The sequence below is a fragment of the Puma concolor genome, chromosome B4 (genome assembly GCF_028749965.1).
Source record: "Puma concolor isolate L17-30 chromosome B4, mPumCon1.1.hap2, whole genome shotgun sequence".
NCBI classification, from domain to species: Eukaryota; Metazoa; Chordata; class Mammalia; order Carnivora; family Felidae; genus Puma; species Puma concolor.
In genome coordinates, this window is record NC_141673.1 from 14811801 (window position 1) to 14831695 (window position 19895).

At 41.3% G+C, this 19895-nt stretch overlaps 1 protein-coding gene across 6 annotated transcripts in view; it reads left to right on the forward strand.

Annotated features, from left to right (window-relative positions):
- Nucleotides 1-19895, forward strand: part of BPIFC (BPI fold containing family C) — a 55435-nt gene that overhangs the window by 2395 nt on the left and 33145 nt on the right. The window contains exons 2-7 of one of the 6 annotated variants that reach the window (XM_086712424.1): nt 508-609; nt 705-761; nt 6786-6886; nt 10968-11178; nt 12187-12280; nt 19251-19374. In XM_086712424.1, coding sequence (XP_086568550.1) covers nt 19251-19374 — 124 coding nt within the window. In that variant the 5' untranslated portion in view covers nt 508-609; nt 705-761; nt 6786-6886; nt 10968-11178; nt 12187-12280. Of the gene's footprint in view, nt 1-140; nt 762-6785; nt 6887-10967; nt 11179-11663; nt 11794-12186; nt 12281-19250; nt 19375-19895 lie in introns of those variants that run through there. The other 5 variants (XM_086712426.1, XM_086712423.1, XM_086712427.1 and 2 more) reach the window with 5 other exon arrangements.

Below are 19895 nucleotides of genomic sequence, written 5' to 3' on the forward strand. Positions count from 1 at the left end.
GGCAAAATTGTCTTGAATTTAGGGATCAGCTCAGTTAGGAGACTCTTTTAGTAACTGAAAGAAGAAAGCAATTAGTGGGATGACAGTAAGAATGTAGACGATGGGTGAGCAGGGATGATGTTACAGAGATAGACATATTTGGAGGCCTTATTGGTTAGGATACAGCTTCAGCTACCCTAACAGAGATCTGAATAGTAACCTAAAAAAGATAGAAGTCTGTTTCTCTCTGAGATACCATTCTTGGAGAAAACAGTGCAAGGCTAATATGGTGGCCATCTTTAAAGACCATCTACCACAGTCCACCTCTCAGTACTGTGTAACCCTGGATAAGTTACTACCTATAAAAATGAAAATAGTAACAAGAGTGTATCAGACAGCCATGTTGTAAAGGTTAAGTGAGAGAATACCTTTGGTTCTGTCTTGTTTTAAGCCACTACATTTGCGACCATTTGTTAAAACAACGGAAAACTAATCTACCTGGAATCCTTGTCTCAATCCTTTGCCCAGTAGGGTGCAACCACCGGCATGGCAGAAGTAATCCAATCACAGGGATTTAGCAGGGTCCTGGAAGAGAACCAGAGCATCTCCAAGGCACTGCCAAGATCTAAGGTACTCTAGAGGATGATCATCCAAAACCTCAAAGATCCATGACAATGATCTCTCAACTATTTCTCTCCTTGAGAATTTTTTTTTTTCTCTTACAGATCCCACTTTAATGTCTGCAAGCAACAGTTACTGCAACTTTCAAAGAGTTCAGAAATGTAAATTTCTTTTTTTTTTAATGAGCCATTCCATAGAATACTACAAAGGGATAATGTCAGTCTTCTGTGGGAATACACTGGCTCACAAGGCTTCCTTTTTTTTTTTTTTAATGTTATATTTAAAATGGTTTTAGGTTTGTGGAATGATTCTGAAGACTTATATACCACATACTCAATTTTCCCTATTAGTAACCTCTTAATGTTTATTTATTTTTGAGAGAGAGAGCACAGTGTGCAGGGGAGGGGCAAAGAGAAAAGAGAGACAGGGGATCCAAAGCAGGCTCTGTGCTGACAGCAGAGAGCTTGATGTGGGACTCAAACTCATGAACGAACCATGAGATCATGACCTTAACCAACTGAGCCACCCAGATGCCCGGTTGATGCATTTGTATTAACCAAAGTCTATACTTTATTCAGATTCTCTCTGTTTTTTCCTAATCTCCTTTTTCTGTTCCAGGATCCCACCTAGGAGACCACATTACACCTAGTCATCATGTCTCCTTGGGCTTCTCTTGGCTGTGACAGTTTCTTAGACTTCCTTTTTTTCTTTTCTTTTTAAATGACCTTAACCGTTTTAAGAATTACTGGTCAGGTATTTTGTAGAACATCCTTCAATTTGTCTGATATTTTCTCATGATTAGACTGAGGTAACGTGCTCCTGGGAGGTAGACCGCAGAAGTCCAGGTTCCATTCTCATGTCAACAGTGCATACTGTCAATATGACTTCTCACTGTTGATGTTAACCCAGATCACTCGGCTTCTCCACTGTAAAGTTACTAGTTTTTTCTCCTTTTTATATTGTATCCTTTGGAAGAAAGTCACTATGTGCAGCCCACACTTAGAGTGGGAGTTATGCCCTACCTCCTTAGGGGTGGAGTGTGTACATAAATTATTTGAATTTCCTCTATACAGGAGATTTGTTCTGTTTTCTATTTATTCAGTCCTTTATTTATATCAGCGTGGAGTTACATTTCTTTTTTTCTTTGGCTTATAATCTAATACTACTTCATTTATTTTTTTTGCTCAAATTGTTCCGGCTTTGACCACTGGGACATCTTTCAGTTGGCTACTGTATCCATTTGATATCACTGTGGATTTTTGTTCACTTGTTCTGTGTTTTCTTTTTTTTCTGGTTTTGAGCACTTTTTTATTTTCTGTTACTATAAGATGCTTTAGGACAATTTTGTATCCATCCTGCCCCAACCTTAGAATCAGCCATTTTTCCACGGTGCCCCAGTTCCTTTTACTGAAGAGTGGTATTAGAAACCAATATCTGGGGGGCGCCTGGGTGGCTCAGTCAGTTGAGTGTCTGACTTCAGCTCAGGTCACGATCTCACTGTCTGTGAGTTCAAGCCCCACATCAGGCTCTGTGCTGACAGCTGGGAGCCTGGAGCCTGTTTCAGGTTTTGTGTGTATGTGTCTCTCTCTCTCTTTGCCCCTCCCCCACTCATGCGCGCGCGCGCGCTCTCTCTCTCTCTCTCTCTCTCTCTCTCTCTCTCTCTCTCTCGCTCTCTGTCAAAAATAAACATTAAGGGGCGCCTGGGTGGCGCAGTCGGTTAAGCGTCTGACTTCAGCCAGGTCACGATCTCGCGGTCCATGAGTTCGAGCCCCGCATCAGGCTCTGGGCTGATGGCTCAGAGCCTGGAGCCTGTTTCCGATTCTGTGTCTCCCTCTCTCTCTGCCCCTCCCCCGTTCATGCTCTGTCTCTCTCTGTCCCAAAAATAAATAAACGTTGAAAAAAAAATTTTAAAAAAATAAATAAACATTAAAAAATTAAATTAAAAAAAAAAAGAAACCAATATCTGGGTGCTAGGTGTGCTCATTGCTGTTGGGGTATTATTGCTTCTAAGCCTTCTCAGCTGACACATCTGAGAGATATGTATATGTACATTTTCCATACGTAACCATCTATATCTATATATGAAGCTGAGCATGAGTTCATTCTCATGTTGCCAACTCTAATCCATTGCCACATGATCATTCTGGTCACCTTCTTTGCTTTGTCTGTAAATTCCCAATCCAACTGTGACAAATCTAGCTCCACCCCATCCACCATCCATTTATGTAATCATTCATTTCCAGTATCTAGCAGTTTCACAGTTCTTAACCCATACCCTTGTCAAAAACAACCTTGTCAACTGCAGTACAGTGCTTCAACAACAGTGCCTGTAGCCCTTCGTCTTACAGACTCCATTCTTTCCCAAAGTGACCCAGGTCACCATCTTGTTCCCCAATCCCCTTCAGCAAGGTTGTTTCATACATTTATAATACATTTAGATTCTTTTCTCACATTCTGCATTCTGTCATGGACCTCTCAATCTCCTACGTGATTTTTTTTTTAAGTTTACATACATTAAGATTTACTCTTTGACCCATAAACTTCTATCAGTTTTGACAAATGCGTAATGTCTTGTTTCACCAACCTGAAACATCCCCTGTGCTTCAACTTACTTCACCACCACTCTTACGTGCCCCTCCCCCCCGCCACCAAACCTCTGGCAATTACGGGTCTCTTTACCATCACTTTACTTTTGCCTTTTCCAGAATGACATGTAATTGGAATCGGAATGTGGGTAGAATTTTCTGGCTTCATGACTGGCTTCTTTTACTTAACAATATGTGTTTAAGATTAATCCATGTCTTTTTTGGCTTCATAGCTTATTTCTTTTTCATGCTGAATAACATTCCACTGTATGGTTGTATTATACTTTATCCATTCACCTATTGATAAAATGGTTGCTTCTAGTTTGGAGCAATTGTGAACAAAACTGCTATAAATATTTGTGTTTGTGCAGGCTTTTATGTGGACCTAAATTTTCAAATCAGTTGGATAAACACCCAGGAACACCACTGCTGGATCATATGGCAAGACTAGGTTTAATTTTGCAGGAAAGTGCCAAACTGTTTTCCAAAGTGGCTGTACCACTTTGTATTCCCATCAGCAGTGAATGAGACTTGCGTTAATTTGTATTGTCAGGTTGTTTTTCATTTTAGCCATTTTAACAGATGGTATCTTGTTGCTTGAATTTGCAATTCCTGATAATGCTGAGCATCTTTCTGTATGTTTATTTGCCATCAATACATCTTCAGTGAGGTGTTTTCAGCTCTCTTGCCCACTTTTTTTAATGTAATTTATTGTCAAGTTGGCTAACATACAGTGTATACAGTGTGCTCTTGGTTTTGGGGGTAGATTCCCATGATTCATCTCTTACATACAATACCCAGTGCTCATCCCAACAAGTGCCCTCATCAATGCCCATCACCCATTTTCCCCTCTCCCCTGCCCCCCTCCATCAACCCTCAGTTTGTTCTCTGTATTTAAGAGTCTCTTATGGTTTGCCTCCCTCTGTTTGAAACTGTTTTTTCCCCTTGCCTTCCCCCATGGTCTTCTGTTAAGTTTCTCAATTTCCACATATGAGTGAAAACATATGATACCTGTCTTTCTCTGACTTATTTCACTTAGCATAATACCCTCCAGTTCCATCCACATTGTTGCAAATAGTAGGATTTCATTCTTTCTCATTCTTTCTCATTCCATTGTATATATAAACCACATCTTCTTTATCCATTCATTAGTTGATGGACATCTGGACTCTTTCCATAATTTGGCTATTGTTGAAAGCACTGCTATAAACATTGGGGTACATGTGCCCCTATGAATCAGCACTCCTGTATCCTTTGGATAAATTCCTAGTAGTGCTATTGCTGGATCATAGGGTAGTTCTATTTTTAATTTTTTGAGGAACCCCCACACTATTTTCTAGAGCAGGTGCACGAGTTTGCACTCCCACTAGCAGTGCAAGAGTGTTCCCATTTCTCCACATCCTCACCAGCATTTGTTGTTTTCTGAGTTGTTAACTTTAGCCACTCTGACTGGTGTGAGGTGGTATCTCAATGTGGTTTTGATTTGTATTTCCCTTATGATAAGTGATACTGAACATCTTTTCATGTGTCTGTTGGCTGTCTGGATGTCTTCTTTGGAAAAGTGTCTATTCATGTCTTCTGCCCATTTCTTCACTGGATTATTTGTTTTTCAGGTGTTAAGTTTGGTAAGTTCTTTATAGATTTTGGATACTAACCCTTTACCCAATATGTCATTTGCAAATATCTTCTCCCATTCCATCGGTTGCCTTTTAGTTTTGTTGATTGTTTCCTTTGCAGTGCAGAAGCTTTCTATCTTGACAAGGTTTCAATAGTTCATTTTTGCTTTTATTTCTCTTGCCTTTGGAGATATGTTAAGCAAGAAATTGCTGTGGCCGAGATCAAAGAAGTTTTTGCCTGCTTTCTCCTCTAGGATTTTGATGGTTTCCTGTCTCACATTTAGGTCTTTCATCCATTTTGAGTTTATTTTTGTGTATGGTGTAAGAAAGTGGTCCAGGTTCATTTTTCTGCAAGTTGCTGTCCAGTTCTCCCAACACCATTTGCTAAAGAGACTGTCTTTTTTCCATTGGATATGCTTCCCTGCTTTGTCAAATATTAGTTAGCCATACATTCGTGGGTCCACTTATGGGTTCTCTATTTTATTCCATTAGTCTGTGTTTCTTTTTGTGCTAATACCATACCGTCTTGATGATTACAGCTTTGTAGTAGAGGCTAAAGTCCGGGATTGTGATGCCTCCCACTTTGGTTTTCTTTTTCAATATTACTTTGGCTGTTCAGGGTCTTTTGTGGTTCCATACAAATTTTAGGATTGTTTGTTCTAGCTTTGAGAAGAATGCTGGTGCAATTTTGATTGGGATTGCATTGAATATGTAGATTGTTTTGGGTAGTATTGACATTTTAACAATATTTGTTCTTCTAATCCATGAGCATGGAATGTTTTTCTATTTCTTTGTGTCTTCTTCAATTTATTTTCACAAGTTTTCTATAGTTTTCAGCATATAGATCTTTTACATCTTTGGTTAGGTTTATTCCTAGGTATTTTATGGTTCTTGGTGCAATTGTAAATGGGATCGATTCCTTGATTTCTCTTTCTGTTGCTTCATTATTGATGTATAGAAATGCAACCAATTTCTGTACATTGATTTTGTATCCTGCAACTTTGCTGAATTTATGTGTCAGTTCTAGCAGCTTTTTGGTAAAGTCTTTAAGGTTTTCTGTGTAGAGTATCTTGTCATCTGCAAAAAGTTAAAGTTTGACTTCTTTGCCAATCTGGATGCCTTTTATTTCATTTTGTTGTCCGATTGCTGAGGCTAGGACTTCCAACACTATGTTAAACAACACTGGTGAGAGTGGACATCCCTGTCATATTCCTGATTTCAGGGGGAAAGCTCTCAGTTTTTCCCCATTTAGCATGGTATCAGCTGTGGGCTTTTCGTATATGTCTTGTCCAATTTTTAATTATATTTTTCTTATTGTTGAGTTTCCTTTAGTTTCCCAAATATAAATCAAATTTCTTTGCATGTTAAAAACCCTTCATATTCCAGCTGGAAACCACTTTCTTCAATCTTCCCAATGACCCCGATTCACACTGCACTAATCCAAAATACATCCCCCCTGGCCCCCCATTTACATCCTCTCCCACAAGTAACTTTGTGTGCCTCTGTGATTTTGCACATGCTGATCCTTCTACCTGGAATACCTTCTTCAAAGAAAAGTGTGTTGCTCCTTCCTTTTGCTCCAAGAGCACTTGGAACATACTTTTGAATGTTATCCATCATATCACAGTGCAATTATTTGCATATCAGACTTTCTCTAGTCTTGGGTTATGAGTTTCTTAAGGGGACAAGGCAGGTTTTATCCATCTTCAACAACATCCAGTCCCCACCTCCACTGTTAGGCCCAGTTAAGCAAAATTTAAAATGGTATAAAGATATTCATGCTTATCTCTGAGTTCTTGATATATCTGTTTGGAAAGTATGATCTTCATTCTGTCTCTACCTGAGAATGCCAGATTGGGCTTAGTTTGAGTGTTTACTTACAAATCCAATACATTTTCCAGAATCTTGAGCTTTAATTTGCACAGTTTCTAATTTAGAAGGTCTGGAGAAGGGCTTGAGAGTTTGCATTTCTAATGATTTCCAGGTGGTGCTGCTGTGAAACTACACTTTGGGAACCACTGGTCTGGACCATGTGATCTTGCTGTGGTTGTTTTTGGTTGTCTTAATAGTACAAAGCACTTTGAGGTAGGTGTGCTTGGTAAGAAATTGAAATGGACCTTAAATAAGTGTTGTGAGATGAAATTCGGACCATGCAAGCTAGAAAAAGCATCTTCAGAAGCTGTTAAAATGATTAAAACCCTATCCAAGGACCAAATTAAGATATATGGAATCTGTTGAAAGAAACAAGATAAAAATATAAAAATATTCTTGGAAAGCAAACTAGAAGGAAGCATACAGAAGACAGGGATAAGGGATGGGAGGAGCACCAAGGATTTTCACCATTTGCTATGTAAACTTCAGTCTTGTTTGAATCTGTCACCTCTGTCACCAAGAGAATGTTTTCAAATATGTATTGTATAATTAAGAAAAATATTATTAGGAATATTAGAATCTGGCCCTCAAGAGGAGCCATGTTCTATAGCAAGGGCTAGATAGAATACTTGAATATACTTTATTTTCTTGATTCTCAACCAAGGCTGTCCAAGGACATTAGACAGATATAGACTGGAGATATTTTGGTCACAACTAGGGTAGGAGAAAATGGTGCTACTAACATCAGGGCAGAGGCCAGGGATGCTGTTATATGTCCCACAGCGCACAGGACAGCCCCCACATGAAAGAATTGTATGGCCCAAAATGTCAATAGCACTAAGGTGGAGAAACCCTTGTCTGTGTGATGTGGGCTCACACTGATGGTTCTCAGACATTTCAAAGTTGTATTACACTATCATGAGTGCTTGGTTGCACAATATCCCTCATGTCTTACAAGGGTCATGTATGTACATTTCAAATTTAACATGAATTTAAATTCACTTTGAACTGCAAATAATAAAATGTAGTTCCCTTTCACACAACTGATAATAAGTAGAGGTAAGTGGGTAAGTGGATTTGTTTATTTTTCAAAACCAGGAGGGAGATAGTGCCATAAACCATTCCAGGATGTGACTGGTGGGAGGGCCATAGTCTAGATCAGTCACCACAGGCATCAGGAGAGGGTGGCCTGGGACAGATCTGGGAAGAGAGGGGGAGATGTTTCCAAGTGATAAGATGATTCTGCCAGATGTCTCCTCAGCCCTTCCAGGGTGAACTGTAGGGTCACTGATCTCTCTTGAGAGCCACACAAATTCCTTCCTCTGGTCAGGAATAGGCTAGCAACTTCAAACAAACACATGTATCTGTGTCACTGTCACAGATTCAGTTAGCAACTTGGAAAAGCAGATGTATTACCTAGCAACAGCATCCTTCTCTCTCCTCACCTTCCACATCCCCTGGGCTGTGGGCTGCCCTTTAACCACTTCCTGAAGAAGCAGTTTGGCATAGTGGTTAAGAGAACAGACTCCGGGAGGTAGGACACCTGGGTCCTGAGTCCTGGCTCTACAGCCTTAACTGTGACACCTAAGCTTAGGCATATACTTAACCTCTTAGTTTCCTCATCTATAAAATTTAGATAATATTAGTACCTCATGCAGTCTTGGTGGGGATTTAATGAGGTAATATATGGTTGGTGCCCAGAGCATAACAAAAAATAGATGTTAGCTCTTATTTTTTCCTACCTTCTATTCCTTCTTCAGGGTGTCCTTTTAACCAGATTTCACCAATACAAAATGTTGGCACATTCCCCCCCCCCCCCCAGCCCCATATACAGATGATCCCTATCCCTCTCACTTTTCTCTCCTGCAAAGAATAATACGATTTGTCTTCCAAGCTCAAATGAAGTCTGGTATTCAGACAGCTTTTTTCTATATGGGAATAGCCTGGACATTCTAAGAAGCAGGATGCTCAGTTCCTTAACACTGTTAAGGAACACTAACATCTTGACATCTTTCTTTAATGAACAATTATTCTACCTAGTTAATTATGATGTTTCTTTGGAGTTTTAATTAAAAGCGTCCCTTGATCTGTAGAGACTAAGACGCAGTCAGCCATTAGTAAGTGAAATAATTAATCTTGCCTTCTAGATTGCCATCGTGGGTAGGCTGGATAATCAGGATTTCCCAGCAAATTTTCAGTTAAATCTGGAAAACTAAAATAAATAATGAAACTGGGCACAGTGCTACTGGCTTTGTCATGATGACAAATTCAGCAAATTTGCCCTAAAGCAACTCCTTTAGCAGAAAGGAGGTTAACTGAGCTGACTTCCCAGGTCCCTTCCAAATGAAATAAAACACACTAGCTGCACTCTCTTCTTCCATCTTTGTTTCCTAAACTCGAATTATTAGAGCCTCCTTTTCTAGCATTATTCCATGTCCCACCTGAGTTGCACCATTATTTCATTTCCCCTATAAATCAACCCACTTCTTAAACTATATGTACATTTGTTTAAAAGGGGAAGCTATATAAAGGGAAAACATACTCATTTCCAAATAGAGAGTAAATGTAAAAAATAAATACCATAGAAACTAAACTTTGTATTTTTTTTTAAAGTAGGCTCCACACCTAATGTGAGGTTTGAACTCACAACCCCAAGATCAAGAGTCTCACGTTCTATTGACTGAGGCAGCTAGGCACCCCAACTTTATATGTTTCTCAAAATGTGTTTAAAATATCTTTTAAATTATTAACTTAAAATAAAAAGAGAAAATATAGTAGTAACGCATCTTATTAACACTGTATGAAAAACTATGTGCTAGCTCGTTCAGCTTAATTGCCTCAGCGACTCTAAAAGTAAGCATGGTCTCCACTTGTACAGAGGATGGTGGAGACCCAGACAAGTGGAGTAAATTGTCCGGGGTGCCGGGTGGGGTGGGCAGGGCAGGTCCCTGTGAGGCGAGAGCCCTGGAGCACTGCAGGACAGAGACCCCTGGTTCACCTTCTCCAGGCCACCCTTCCAGAAAACTCTCCTCAAATCCTGCACCAGATGCCCCAGAATACACAACAGTGACTCAGGTTTCCACCAAGACTTTCAGATCTTCTAGGACAAAAGGAAAAATTAATACTTGCATCAGGAAAAGTACTGCCGTTTTACAACGTTCAGCTTTCCTGTAAGTCTAGCAGATCCTGTGCAGCTGGTTAATGGACAGGAGAGGCACATAGGAGGCTGAGTGGATTGGGGATCTTTGTGACAGAAAAAGAATGGGGCAGCAGGGGATGAAGGTGAAGGCAGGCAGCCGCTCTGGGCAGGAGAGATGGGAGGAAACCTGGGACCGTGAGGGAAGAGAGAGAGAAAGAGGAGAAACAGGCACTGACACCCAGGGAAGATTCTGAGGAAAGGAAAGAAATAGGAATCGTTTTCCATGTGATGTGTGATGTCACTCCTCTTCTCCCATGTCTACTTTTGCATTCTTTTTCCTCATGTGCTAAAAACAATCACAATAAAATTTCAAGTGTTTAAGTTTCCAGCTCCTGAGATGATCCCACATCCCTCCAGTAGCACGTGCACCATGGGAAACCGCCTCTCACATGCACCTGTCCACTTCTGTGGCTTTCACTTCGCCTCTAGGATGATGACTTAGAAATTCATTATTTCCAGCAGACCTTTCCCCGAACTCCAACTCCCCACGTGACACCGCTGTTCAGATGTCCAGTATTTCTGCCCTTCCTACATCACAGACGCACAGCCCACCTTTGCTGTTCCCTCCACCCATTCCCTTCTGTGCTTTGCCCACCTGGCTTCTTGTGCTTAGATCTCAGCTCAAATATACCTCCTCAGAGAAGCCCTCCTGGACCATCTTGCAAAGTAAACATGCCTCCACCAGTGACATCACCCTACCAGTTACAAGACAACCACATTCCCTATTTCCTTCATAGCACATGTCACAATGTATACATTTTTATTTATTTTGTTTACTTATTTATTTTGTGTCTTCATCTAATAAACTCCACATGGACAGAGATTCTGTCTTTTTTACTGAAGAGGTCTTTGCACACCATAGGTGCCCAATATTTGTGAATTTAATGCATGGAATCTGTGATGACAGACAATAAAAGATTCTATGAGGAAAATGTCTTCAGGCTTGTATCACCATTGATAAGGCCACATACTAATAAATAAAATTTTACAGCACTTTACCATTTTAAGAGCAAATTCTTACGGCTTATTGCTATGGCTTATTGCTAGGGTTTGTGTCCCTCCAAAGTTCATATGTTGAAATGCTACTCCCCGAAGGTGATAGTATCTGTAGGTGGAGATTTTGTGAGGTGCTCAAGTCATGAAGGTGGAACCCTGATGAATGGGATTAATGCCTCATAAAAGAGGCTCCAGAGAGATCCCCACCTCCTTCCACTGCGTGAGGACATTGGCAGAAGGTGCTGGCTGTGAACCAGGAAGATGTGATCGTGCTGGCTCCTTAATCTTGGACTTCCCAGCCTCCAGAACTGTGAGCAATACATTTCTGTTCATACACTGTAGCAGCCCAAACTGATGGTTGACAGCACTTTTTTTCACCAGAACCTATCAAGGTAGATACTATTCTTACTCCCATTTTGTCCCTAAGGAAACGCAAGTTAAAAAGGCAAATGTAACTGGAGGCACACTAGATGAGAAACCTGGAAACGTGCCTGTTCCTATTAGGGTTCCCAATCTCCTCGGTTTTCCCAGGACTGCCCTGGTTTTAGTATGGAAAACCCTGCATCCTGGGGAACCACAGCAGTTTGGTCACTGTATCTTACCCTGAAAACTGTAAGTAAGATGTTAGACACTTTATACAAGCAGATTCCCTGGCCATGTAAAATGTAATGAGTAAAATGTGGGGGATGGGAGTACAGACGAGGTTTAGAACCTACAGATGTGAAGTCACATGGTAGTGGCTGCACCCACCCAACGTACCTCAAAGGAATGCTGGGAGCGGAAGGCACTAACAACCTGAAAAGGAACAGACACTTAGAGATATCATCTGTGCTCCTACCCTGCAAGATAAAGGTGGTAACTAGATCAGCCCGGTTACCAAGCCTCATGCTCTCAGACTGAATCTGATCCACCAAAAGTCCAAAAGGTATTGTGAGCAGTGGGGGGCCACCCACTACAGGGACCCTGACCAGGAAAAACTGGCTTATTTTCCCAGAGAGGAAAATTCTTCCTTTTCCAATTCAAAACAATTTGACACCTTTTCCAGTATCCTGGAAGTCTCAACTTAATCATTCTGGTAATGTAGTCGTAATAATTTCGTGTGTGTGTGTGTGTGTGTGTGTGTGTGTGTGTGTGTGTGTGTGTTGGCAGGGGGTAATCATTGCATGGGTGGCATTGTCTACTCATCTAGGTAGAGGCTGTAGTGTTCATTCATGTTATTGGGCAATTGAAGTGTAGCAATTATACATTACATTTTGAAAGAGGCATTTAAAAAAATCCACCACTAGATGATTCAGACTTAATTATCTTGTCTTTTCAGCAGCTGAGTTCAAGGCTCAAGTGGAGAACACATAGCTTCAAAGGCAGAAGGAATCGAAGGTGCTCCCCAGCGTTGGACGCTTCCTCCACTTGAGGTAAGAATCATGAACAAACTTCTCTGCCAGCACAACATCTCCCAACAGGGATTACCCTCTTACTGAGATGCCCCGGATCTGGTAGAACACCTTGGACAGTCAGCTGTCACATAGCCTGAGTCCTTACTGTCTGCCTAGGTTTTTCTGTTTTGTGTTTGTTTTTTCTGTCACTCATGCCTCCCCCAGAAGATTATGAATAGGCCTAAGAAAGAAAAGAGAGCTTGTTTGGAGGATAAACTTAGTTTTGCATCATTCAGCAATGTTGTATTAAGACGGTCGCTCAATCGTCTGGACTTACTTATGCCTTCATTTCAGTGAGGAACCCAGCTCAGTGGCAGAAAATTCTAGCTTATCTCTGAACTAGCGCGGATGTAGGAGTAAGGAATTGCTGTGATCTCTGTGCTTTGGGGCCAGGTCTTAAACCACATCAGTGACCTACATCTTGCCAGAGCAAAGGACACTCCCACTTGCCCGAATTGTTTAACCTGTTTGTGTTAAGTATAGAGTTTGGGGAAGACTAAGTAAATTTTCAAGGCCTTGTCATTAGAGATCTTGGTAAAATCAGATGTGTTGACTGAATCCCTTGAAATTAGTCCCCAGTTCTGCCCATATTCAATACCTGTTGGTTTAGACTCCTTACATTCATTTTGTCTTAACCATTAAGTTGGAATATTCTGACAGCCTAGGCTTCTTTAAACCAATTGGCTTGTTTTCAACCTTTCCCTTGTTTTAAAGGCTACATTTAATTCATTTATCATTCATTTAACTGATTTTTCCAAAGTCTGTCAAAGGTCCCCTCTGTGAATACTTATGGTAAGTCAACCTGTCTCAGGAATTTTCTAAGTTGTCCTGGAGTTTTCTTATTTCTGGTCATCAGAATGGCTTAGGCAAAGGTCATCTAATATATTTGTGTTTTTATTTATTAAGTTTTAACTGTAATTCCAGTTAGTTGGCATACAGTGTTATATTAGTTTGAGGTGTATAAGTAGTGATTCAACAATTCTACACGTCACCCAGTGCTCATCACAACAAGTGTACTCCTTAATCCCTATCACCTATTTCACCCATCCCCCCACCCACTTCCCTTCTGGTAACAATCTGTTCTCTTTAGCCAAGAGTCTTTTTCTTAGTTTGTCATGTACATATGACATATATATTATATAATATATATAATCTTTTTTCCTTTGCTCATTTGTTTTGTTTCTTAAATTCCACATATGACTGAAATCATCTGGTATTCATCTTTCTCTGACTGACTTATTTCCCTTAGCATTATACTCTCTAGCTCCATTCATGTTGTTGTAACTGGCAAGATTTCATTCTTTTTTATGGCTGAATGATATTCCATTGTAAGAGTGTGTGTGTGTGTGTGTGTGTGTGTGTGTGTGTGTGTGTATACACCACACCTTCTTTATCCATTCATCTATCAGTGGATACTTGGCTGGTTCCATAATTTAGCTGTTATAAGTAATGCTGTTATAAACATAGGAGTGCGTGTATCTCTTTGCATTAGTGTTTTTGTATTTTTTGGGTAAATATCTAGTAGTGCAATTACTAGATCATATGGTAATTCTATTTTTAACTTTCTGAGGATCTTCCATACTGTTTTTCCACAGTGGCTGTACCAGTTTGCATCCCTACCAGCAGTGCACAAGTGATCCTTTTTCTCCATATCCTTTGCCAACACTTGTTGTTTCTTGTGTTGTTGATTTTAGCCATACTGACAGGTGTGGGGTGATATCTCACTGTGGTGGGTTTTTTTTAATTTTTTTAATGTTTATTTATTTCTGAGACAGAAAGAGACAGAGCATGAGTGGGGGAGGGGCAGAGAGAGAGGGAGAACACAGAATTCAAAGCAGGCTCCGGGCTCTGAGCTGTCAGCACAGAGCCCGACGTGGGGCTCGAACTCACAAACAGTGAGATCATGACCTGAGCCGAAGTCAGTCATTCAACTGGCTGAGCCACCCAGGCGCCCCTCATTGTGGTTTTGATTTGCATTTCCCTGATGATCAGTAATGAGCATCTTTTCATGTGTCTGGTTGGGCATCTGGATGTCTTCTTTGGAGAAATGTCTATTCATGTCTTCTGCCCATTTTTTAATTAGATTCTTGTAAGGTTTTGGGGTGTTGAGTTGTATATGTTCTCTATGTATTTTGGATATTAACCCTTTATCACATATATCACTTGCAAATACCTTCTCCTATTCTATAAGTTGCCTTTAGTTTTGTTGATTGTTTCCTCAACAGTGTAAAACCTTTTTATTTTGTAGTAGTCCCAATAGTTTATTTTTGCTTTTATTTCCCTGCCTCAGGGGACATATCTAGAAAAATGTTGCTATGGTAGGGCCATCTAATTTAGAAGTGTTATTCTGTCTGTTCATTGGTATAGAAATTTAATGAGGTTTTGAATCTTGGAAAGAAACAAATCCTTAGAACCAAAAAAATAGGTAACTTGTTGGCAGGGTATATAAGTCATCTTGGATTCCTTCTTTTAGGGCAATTTAGCCTGCCCTTACTTGTCAGCCAAATTACTTAACCTTTTAGGACTCATCTCCTTGCTTGACAAGGTTCCTTCCCTCCCCTGTCCATAAATTATCATCCTAACAAACAATTCAACTGAAAGTTACATACAGTCTATCCTTTTATAGCCCAGTAATTTCATTCACTCATAAAATTTCTAGAGGAAAAATGTTTTTCTATGTGCAGTTTTGAGTTCCTGGATCTCCATCGAAGTAGACCATTTCAGAAACGTCCTTTAACCAAGAAGATAAATAGATTTTTGCTGCTGGAAGGGAATTTAAAATTCCATTTGTGCCCGAGAAAATACAAAAGCATTTGCACTTTGGTGCTTGAAAATTTCCAGATGCTTAATGATTTTTTTTCTACATAGAAAATGGCATCACATAACTCATATTTAAAGTTCCCAGATGAAGGGTCACCTGGGTGGCTCAGTCAGTTAAGCAACCAACTTTGGCTCAGGTCATGATCTCGCAGTCCGTGGGTTCAAGCCTCATGTTGGGCTCTGTTCTGACAGCTCAGAGCCTGGACCCTGCTTTGGATTCTGTATCTCCCTCTCTCTCTCTCTCTCTGCCCCTCCCCAACTCACACTCTGTGTATGTCTCTCTCTCTCTCTCAAAAATAAATAGATGTCAAAAAAAATTAAGTTCTCAGATAAAAATGAAAAATCTAGCACTTATCAAGTAATTAAATTCATAAACACTAACATCTGGAGCCAGAAGAGCAAGTTGTGATTGCCAGGTGCCTGATTTACTACATGGTCTCAGATAGGTCACCAGACTGTCTAAGTCTCTGTGTCCATATGCCTAAGATGGAGGTAGGATAATAGTAACATCTACCTCCAAGAATTGTTGTGAGTTTTGTAAATGGTAAAAAAAAAAAAATACAAATTTATTATTTTAGTTGTTACTCCATTAATAAGTAACAACTCTGCTTTGGCTTATTGTGCTTTTTTACTGTAGTAATGAAGAACTATTTAGATGATGGTTTGGTTTTCTCATTTTTTTTCACACTTTTCTAGAACCTTTCTTAGTTAACCAAAATCTTGTAAGCCAGTCAGTTGGTCAGTTAGAAAATATTTATTGAGGTCCTATTATGTGCCAGGCAGAGAGATCATTTCAACCTTAATCTGGATACAGTGGAGTGTGTATAGAATTTTTGGTCTAACATTTTTTTTTTTCCTTTTGCTTTCCACTGCTTTGAAAATGTTTCCCTCTTTTTAAAAAATCCCTCTCGTGCCTTCCTAGGTATATGGCATATCCATTTACAATTATTTGCCCACAGCCATGTCAGTGTGCCTGCACATCAGCATGGCTTCACCATTTGTTAAAATGTGGAAATACTTTCATACTAGTTGGTGAATAGTCATTAACCTCAGCCCCAGGAGTGTTCCCCTCACCCCCATAGCTTCATCCATCTCTGCCTGTCCCGCTCTCTGAGACCCCTGGACAACAAGGATCAAAGAGGGCCTAGTACAGATAGCAATAGGACCTAACCCCTGAGTCCATTCTAACTGAGTATAAGATGCTGATATCACCATGCTCCCACTTGCTTGTCCTACTCCCCACATTTCCTCCAACTCTCTGACCAGAGATCAGCCCCCTACTCGAGTCCCTCCCTCTTGGCTCTTACTGTCATTGCTCTGTGCTTCCCTTGGTGTCTTCTGCACCCTGACTATCCCCAAGCCACCCCTCTGTAGCCCTGCCCCCAGCACTGCTGCCCCTTTCTGTACATTGTCCTGTACAACCAAATCAACTCTATAGGGCCGAAACATCACACGGAGTGCATAAGGCCATAGCAGTGTTAAGATATTGAAATGCCTCAGTTTCTAATAGTAAATAGTCACTGTGAGTCCCTCACCCTATCCCCAGTACCCCAACCACACTGGCCAGTCCATCCAAGACTTCTCCTGTCCCCATGATCCAGTACCTACCCTCCCAACCCTGCCCCCAGACTCTGGCCAACATCTGTTTTAATGGGTGCATATGCTTCACTAGTGTACAAATGCTTTGTTAATCGCCTCTGCAAAGAACTGTATTATAATTCAGAGCGAGGTAAGGACTCTTCCTTCATTTAGAATTCATTGATTCATTCTACCAATGTTTACCAATCACTCTGTATCTGAGACATTAAGCTGGCTCTAGGACCTCCAAACCAGATGAGGTCTCTGCCCTCATGGCACTTACATTTTGGTAGGAGAGACAGACAATATGTGAGAAAATAAATGTACACACATGAATAAATATATATATTGACCAAAGATTCCTTCTCATTCAGAAGGAAATGAGATTAATTAATTTAGGGAAGTCAGAAATGCTTCAGGAAGAAGGCTGTGTTTAAAATGGACCTTAAGGAAGGGCGCCTGGGTGGCTCAGTCGGTCCGACTTCGGCTCAGGTGGCTTGGGTCATGATCTCGCAGTTTGTGAGTTTGTGCCCCACATCGGGTTCTGTGTTGACAGCTCAGAGCCTGGAGCCTGCTTTGGATTCTGTGTTTCCCTCTCTTTCTCTGTCCCTCCCCCACTCACTCTCTGTCTCTCTCTCTCTCTCTCTGTCTCTCTCTCTCTCTCTCTCAAAAATGAATAAACATTAAAAATTTTTTTAAAAATAAAAAAATATAAAATGGACCTTAAGGATGCACAGGGTCTCTGCCGGCCTAAGTGAAGAACAGTATAAGCGTGGGCATTAGGCATGAAGCATGGTGGGTGTTTAGGAACCAGGAGTCCAGTTTGTCTGGACAGTGGGGTACATGGAGAGGGCTCCTGGGAGATTGGGTGAGAAATGTAAACATGTTGACTGAGCCAGGCTCTTCTCACACCTAAAGGTGGACTTACGCACCACAGAACAGAGAGGTCAAGATCCCAGTTCTCAACCTCATGGCCCTCCAGCAAAATACCCACATGACCATTCACTAATCTGAACATAGGTCCTCTGTGTAGGTTGGGCAGCTTGTGCACTAGACAAAATGCCAGCCTAAGGGACGGGAGGGGGGGCAGCTCCTGCTCTCCCCACCAAGCTGGGCACACTGGTGTGGGATTTTCCTAAAACATTTTCTGCTGGCCCCTTTGTGCCAGAAGGCTGGTATATCTCCAAAGGGCACCTTTTCCCATTCCAAACAAAAGACCAAGGAAGGCTAGCAACAGCCTTGCTTGGACACTCCTTTCCCTGGTCAGACTGCTCTGTTCCTCTCAAGTAAATTCTCTGGAATACCCCCTTTGTCTACATCATTCTATTCCCACCTCTATGGCCTTCTCCATAAGGCCCACACAATCCCCTTTATCAAACCTCTTGCTTGTCTTGGCCAAGCACCTCCCACACACCCCTCTCAATGATCTTTTCCTTCATGCAGATTGCTCCTGAATTCTAGCCCTTCTTTAAATCCTTCCCTGCTCACCTGTCCTGACCCCTCCTTTTGCATGACTCCCACACCTTCCTCTTCCTTGACACCCCCACAAATGCTTCCCTGGTTTGTTTCACATTTGTATGCTAACTCAGTGGGTATCTGTCACCTGTGGGTCTTTGGCACATATGAATGCAGCAATAGTCGCTCAGCCAGATTGTAAACTCCCAGAACTAGAAACAAAACTTATGAATGTATTACTCACTCCGCTGTCATTAAAATAACCCATGTCACTGTTGCTGTTGGTAACCTGTGCTTCATTCATCAGGAAAATGGGCTGGCATTAATTAATTGAGTCCATTAATTAAATAAGTATACATTGTATATTTAATATATGCCAAGCAATAGCAATATAGCAGTGAAAACATGTGGTCCCTCTCCTTGGAGATGTTGATTTAAGATTTTTTTGTGTGTATTTTCTATGTGCCAAGCATTGTACTAGACTCTGGGGTAAGCCAAGCATGTGTGTTAAGAAAGGAAGTCAATGAGGAAGTAGAGGTGTAGAGAAGGGCAGGGCCTTGCGGCTGGCCTGCGAGCTTAAACCCCGTCCTGTGGGCAACGGGGAGTCATTAAGGGTCTTCAAGCAGATGAGTGATTGTTTCACACCCACTGAAGCCACCTTTCTAAACTACTGACTCTTGTTCTAAAACTGTCAAGAGTCCCGAATCTCCACCCCATTATCCTTTCCAAGGCATATCACAGTTGTTACATTTACGGCAAGGCTCTTGTGTTGCATTGCATTATGTTGTGTTGAGTTATAATCATCTGTGTGTATGTGTGTGACTCACCCACTAGTCTGTGGGAAGCAGAGGTTGAGAGCACACATAGGTCATCTCTGCATCCTCAGCACCTAGCACATGTTCTGGTGTGTTCAATAAATGACTACTGGATGGGTGGATGGGTGGATGGATGGATGGATGGATGGATATATGGACAGATGGGTGGGTAGAGTGAGTTTTGGAAGTAAGCAATGAAACAAGAAATCATAGAAAAGTTGGATGGAACTAACAAAAAAGTCAAGAATAATAAAGGAACCATAAATGTTGGTTGATTGCAGATGCATACAAAGATAGTCGGAGTCCTCTGGGGATGTTTCTTCCTGTGGAATCTCTACACTTCATCCGCCCAGACCATTTACCCTGGCATCAAGGCTAGGGCTACTCAGCGGGCTCTGGACTATGGTGAGTGGGGTGCTCTCAGCCCTCCAAACCTGAAAGCTCATACTAGACTGTCTCATGACTAAGGCAAGCTTTACTGCAGGTGATCCAGCCCCTAATACAGAGGCTGCTAAGATGGCTGGGAAGGAAGTGGTGTCTAAAAAACAGTCATATTGGGGGGCCCGAATGGCTCAATCGGTTAAAGCATCCGACTCTTCATCTCAGCTCATGGATCTCATGGATCGTGCATTCGAGTCCCACCTCAGTCTTTGCACTGACAGGGCAGAGCCTACTTGGGATTCTCTCTCTCCCTCTCTCCCTGCCTCTCCCCTGCTCACGTGTATGCATGCTTGCTCTCTCTCTCTCTCAAAATAAATAAATAAACATTTTATAAAAATAAAATAAAAGGACACCTGGGTGGCTCAGTTGGTAAAGCATTCAACTTCGGCTCAGGTTATGATCTCGCAGTTTGTGAGTTCAGGTCCCTCCCGCATTGGGCTTTCTGCTATCAGCAAGGAGCCACTTTGGATCCTCTGTCCCCCTCT